Genomic DNA, 6000 nt, shown 5'->3' with positions numbered 1-6000 from the left:
CCTGGGCAGGGAAGTCCTTGAGACTCTTACCTCCAAGAAACCACCATAAAGCCAGAGCCTGAAGTGGTGCTGTGGTTCAAGTGGTACAGTGCTCACCTCAAGCTGAAGAGCTGAGGACAATGTCCAGGCCCAGAGTTCAAGCCCCACAACTAACAACAACAAAAAGGGAACAATACCCATCTCACAGAACCAGATATTGCTGACAGGATCACTAGCATTGGTGTTTTTTTGTCAGCCATGGGGCTTGAACTCAGGGCCTGGGTGCAGTCCCTGAACTCTTTTGCTCCAAGTTAGTGCTCTATTACTTTAAGCCACAGCACCACTTCCAGTTTTCTGGTGGCTAATTGGAGGTAAGAGTCTCAAACTTTCCTGCCCAGGCTGGCTTTGAACTGTGATCCACAGATGTCAGCCTCCTTAAGTAGTTAGGATTACAGGGGCAAACCACTGGCACCCAGCTGATCTTGGGTACAGCCTATAACCAAACCTCTGCCTCCTTAATAGCTGGAATTATAGTGCATTGGCTCTAACATAACCACTATGGATTAGCTATGTTTTCTGTTCCCATCTCATTTCACTGGGTGATTCCAAGAATAAGTATGTGAAGTCAAATGAAAACAAGCTGAAGCAATCCAAAGGTTGAATGTTTTTAATTTTTTGCTAAGTAGCAAAATTTTAACTGTTTTGCTAATGTAAGAATGGATCCAACAGAGTGGCTAAGCCCTATAACCCATATAAAGGTGGCTGTAGTGATGGGACTAAATGTGGACAAAAGGTCTTTGCCCCTCAGTCACATCAAGCCCACGGACATCATCTACAGGACACCAACATACATGTATCTGTTGTGCAAGAATTTAAAGCCTTCTTGAGCCTTCAACACTGTCCAAGAGTATCATGTTCTGAGGTTATGGACTCTAGGTGTGCTAGAGATAGGTAAAGGGCAAAACTTCCTTCCACATTGCACGAACTGTGACTTGTAACGGGATCTAAGGAATGTAAGTCCAGAATCCCCTTCTTCTGCTGGCCAGTCCCTCAAAGGTGAAGGTCAGTATTCTCGCAGCTCCCCTGCCCCAGTTTTGGAGTTCTTCAATGTGTCAGCCTCATGGATGCATGTTATTATTCATGGACGCATATGGCATTTGCCACAAAAATAGTATTCTTTGCTTTGTCCTTGGTTCCCAACACCTGGGGTGGCATCCTCCAGGACCAGCTCACCCACCCCATTGTAGTTTAGGCTGTTTGAAGGGTTGTTCAGGGCTATCTGCTAGTTCTAAATGTTCTTCAAGCTTCACAGAGCCTCACAACCTTACTTCTCTCTGCTCTGCTCTTTTGATATGTTACAATTCTACCTATAAAACTTTCAAACCTCTGATCCCTGGATGCCTCTTTTCAGATTTTAAAATTTCTTACATTCACTAAATATTAGCCTTCTGAATTTCAGAATGCAGTTACCTACCAGTTAATACAAAATGCAGCCTCGTACTGTATTAATTACTGACAGCAGCGCCACAGGATGGAGGGAGGGAAGGCCTGGTGCTTAGAGAACCCTCTCCACTTCTATACATACACCTCTGCCCTGCTTGCTCTGACCCCTGAACACCATGTGCTCCACTTGGCTCCACCGCTCTAAACTGAGCACTTGGGTTGCCTTATTCCTCACCTGACTAGAAATGTTCTAAGCACAGAAAGGAAAGCAGCCTGCTTATTATAGACACAGGTCCAAAGCCAAACTCAAAACTACTTTTGCACCTAAGTGTTCTGAAGGGTATGGAGGGGCCCAGTGGTCTGTCTTCAGTGTCTACTTCACCAGGGATCATGACCTGCAAGGCTCAGGGTGTACAGCAGATTCACTGTCAACAATCTCTAGGCAGGAAGACAAAAAGGTATATAAAATAGAAACTCAAGTACAGGCTTTACCACCCAGAAGGATCAAAGTTCCTGGGATAGTCAAAGACTCACTTTGGCTGGTTATACCCAGATGTACTGGATTCAGGACAAGGCAAATTCCATGTTTCATTAACAGTTAATCTGCTAGGTCTTCAGGGGTCAGACTCAACCCCGAAACTAAACTAACTACACCACAACGTTCACTGTACATGTCAGCTACTTCCTTTCTTGCTCTACCCCTCATTTTCAGCCTTTCTGGACCTGTATGCTCTCAGGAAGCCAAAATAGCAAAAAACATGGTAGAAAAAAAAAAAAAGGAACCAGTTTTCATTTCTTGGCACCTGTTGCTCTCTGTATCCTAGAGGCTAAATGGGCTAAAAAAAATGATAGCCCAGTTCTCTCTGCCTTCCAGTGAACACTGGAAGTTCTCCCATTGGCAGTTAAATGCAGTGAGCAGTTCCAAAGTGACTTGGGATGAGTATCACCCCAATGCAGGATACAAGTGCCTCTGACCCACGTAGACCAGTTCTGTTGAGGAGGCTGATTCCGGCATCAGACGTGCAGATCTTGGAGGAAAGTGCCTCGCCCTTGTTGGTACCACTGGCCTAATAGTTTCTCAAGGCTCAGAGGCTCAACCCTGGACAGTTGGTGAAGAGATAAAAGTAACGGTCTTGCACAGGTCTTCAGCACTGGAATAGTTCAGCAGGTCCACACAAGGTTCACCTTAAAGCAGCATCTTCAGGGTGCTGGAGGCAGGCGCTGTGACAGAAGACAGTGAGCAAGGGTCAAAGCTTTGTCTGGTAACCATCACAACCAGACCCACCGACTAAATCAACTTATTCCTGAGAACTGATTTCAAAGTAACTCTCATCAGGGTAAAAAAGTGCATATACCAGAACATGTGCTTTGGAAGCTACATGGTTAACAGAATACTGACTCTAAAATGAGGTTTATCTGGCCACTCAGTGAATGGCTCTGGCTGGCAGGCTCTGTGAGTCTCCTTTCCCTTACCTCTAAGTCATCAATGACAGCACCTACTTCAGTAGGCCATTGTAAGGATAAGTAAGATAATCTGCATAAATCACCTAAGACATAATACGTGCTCAATCACATAGTTTGGCTCTTAGCATTTATCATACATGGAAACAGAAAGGGAATGCAGAGAGAAGGAACAGGTAAATCATTAGGGTATCAGAATTGAAGGGAAGACTTCCATGACTATTCTGACAATATCATTTTAGATCTTGGATATTTTGTACATGTGTGGAAGATACCACAGACAATTGAATTCTGCAGCTTAGGAAAAAGGAAGCAAGGTAGACAGTTGGCATTGTTTACCAAGTCTATCATCATTCTCAATCTGACATTTGGGAAACTGAAAATTCAGTAAAGGGAAGAAGCTGGAGGACATAGGAAGGGAGGAAGATGAAGGGGTTAACAGTAAAAAAAAAATGCAAAAGCTCCCTGCACCCCAGCTTTCAGAGCCCCAAGGCAGGGCAGAATGTAGGTGACCACTGTCCTGATTAGGAGCTCCTTCAACAATGAGCCTACTTGCTAGGGCTTGCTGCAAGGCTGCACTGAGGTTCACTGCTATGGCGACAGCTAGATTGGCCACTTTCCTGCCTGCCAAGTGTCCCACTGTAGTCAGGAGACAGAGAGGAGAGACAGCTTTGATGATGAGCAAGGAGTCCATGCTTAGGACTCTACTGCAAGTCATAACTCGGTCCTCCCTTTCCCCTATGGTGTTTCAGCTGTCAGAAAGCACAATGGTTGTCCATGTCCATCAAGGACACAGGTAGTGAACACTAATTAGTGCACAATCTGCTTTCACAGACCTAACAGTAATTTCACTAGTATTTATAACCCTTAATTTAAAATTCATTCTACCCACAAATATTAACTAACCTTAAAATACTTAAAAAGATTGTTTTTTAAAAAGCTAAGCATAAGCTGGGTACCAGTGGCTCACGCCTATAATCCTAGCTGCTCAAGAGGCTGAGATCTGAAGATCATGGTTGAAAGCCAGCCCTGACAGGAAAGTCCACGAGACTTTTTATTTCCAATGAATTACCAAAAAGATAAAAGTGATCTGTGGCTCAAGTGCACTAGAGCACTACTCTGGAGCATTAAAGCTCAGGGACAGTGCCCAGGTTCTGAGTTCAAACTCCAGGACTGGCATGCATGAACAAATGGGTTCAAGCTTATGTACACACACACACACACACACACACACACACACACACACACACACACACACACACACACACACACACACACACACACACACACACACACACACACACACACACACTCACTCACTCACACTCACCCCTATAACCCCAGCCAGGACTGGCACGCATTAACAAATGGGTGCATGTGTACATGTACACACACACACACACACACACACACACACACACACACACGAACAAATGGGTGCATGTGTACACTCTCTCTCTCTCTCTCTCTCTCTCTCTCTCTCTCTCTCTCTCTCTCTCTCCTATAACCCCAGTCCTCCAGGGACTGCAAGACTGTCTCAGGAGAGAAAAAAGTTAAACAGTTCTTCAATTATCAACAACTACAGAGAGTGTTCACATTTTCCATTTGCCTCATAAATGTTCCCAAAGCCTGAGATTTTTTTAGCCCTATTAATTCCACTACCACAACCATTTGACCAAGTTTCTCACTAAACTAGATGAGAAAACGAAAGCCCACAGAGGTCAGATGATCTTCCCAGATCACAGAGCCTACTGAAAACAGATGGCCTGACTTACAAGCCAGTGCGCTTTCCTCAGTGTCACACTCTCTGGCAATGTGAATATGAAAGTGATTATTGAATGCTTTGAATCTCCCTCAGAGATTCATCAATACCCATTATATACACATAAGAAATAATATAGCTTTAACACCATTAGGTAGAAGGTCAGAATGCAGCTTTTGTCCTGTACTTCAATTTAGTATGGGAAATGAGGGACCTCAATGACCTCTACTCATTCCAAAGCTAACCAGCTCCCCCAGGTCACAGCCTGCTGAGTACCCTACAGAGGGAAGTACCATGTAGCAAGGATCTATATTCTAGTTATGTACAAAGATGGAATCAGTAAAGGTGAAGATGGTCTACGAACAGGCCCAAATGATTTTGCAGGTCACTTTCTTAAAGCACTTAAGGAAGGGGCCATTTCTAGTGTTTTTCTGTTTGTTTTGTGTTGGTCATGGGGCTTGAACTCAGGGCGTGGGCACTATCCCTGAGCTTTTTCACTCAAGGTTAGCGGTCTACAACTTTGAGCCACAGCTCTAGTTCCAGTTTTCTAGTGATTAATTTGGAGATAAGAGTCTCATGGACTTTTCTGCCTGGGCTGTGATCCTTAGATCTGTCTCCTGAGTAGCTAGGATTACAGGTGTGAGCCACTAGCACCCAGCTTTGCTCAAGTGTTTTAAGAGGCTGAAAAGAAACAAATACTTCTCATATCATTCTACAAGGGCAGACTCACCTCTTTTAGACAAAGGATAGCACATACATACAAAAGTGGTAGGTGATAATAAGTAATAACAAATCTAAATAATTATAAATTTCAGGTCAAAATCACTAATCACTCACTGATAGAAGCCAAAATCTCACATAGAATAAAATCCAACCAAAAGAATAGGAAAATGTTTTTCTTTCTAAATACATGCGGCTTATTTTTTTTTTTTTCATTTTGTGATTTTTTTTTTTTGGGTCAGTCATGGGGCTTGAACTTGGGGCCTGGGTGTTGTCCCTGAGCTCTGTTGCTCCCAACCTCCTAAGGAGCTAGTATTACAAGTGTGAGCCACCAGTGCCTGCCTTTTGTGTTGTTTTAGATAGTCTTATTTTTTTCTGTAATGCACAATAACATTAATGAGAGGATATACAAAAGGAAAAGAATAGAAAGCAGCTCCACGAGGACACCTATAATTATAGCTCCAGTAGGCTAAAGCAGAAGGATCATGCTGAGAGGATAGCCTGGGTAAAGTTGGTAAGATCCTATCTGAGAAACAAAAACAAAACAGAAAAAAGGTTGGGAATGTAGCCCAAGTGGTAGAACTCTTGCTTGGCAAGTGTGAGGCCCTGGGTTCAATCCCCAGAATCACAAAAAC

At 43.6% G+C, this 6000-nt stretch overlaps 1 protein-coding gene across 8 annotated transcripts in view; it reads right to left on the bottom strand.

The window, feature by feature from the left end:
• Window positions 1-631: 631 nt before the first annotated feature.
• Kansl3 (KAT8 regulatory NSL complex subunit 3) overlaps window positions 632-6000 on the bottom strand; it is a 45118-nt gene continuing 39749 nt past the window's right edge. For all 8 annotated transcript variants that reach the window (XM_070013322.1, XM_070013324.1, XM_070013323.1 and 5 more), the window contains one exon: window positions 632-2643. In XM_070013322.1, the coding sequence (XP_069869423.1) occupies window positions 2623-2643 (21 nt within the window). In that variant the 3' untranslated portion in view covers window positions 632-2622. The remainder of the gene's footprint in view (window positions 2644-6000) is intronic.

This window comes from Dipodomys merriami, unplaced genomic scaffold, assembly GCF_024711535.1.
Source record: "Dipodomys merriami isolate MVZ:Mamm:240054 unplaced genomic scaffold, mDipMer1.0.p SCAF_90, whole genome shotgun sequence".
Lineage (NCBI taxonomy): Eukaryota > Metazoa > Chordata > Mammalia > Rodentia > Heteromyidae > Dipodomys > Dipodomys merriami.
The sequence above is the reverse complement of the archived record's forward strand: the minus strand, read 5'-3'. Positions and strand labels throughout refer to the sequence as shown.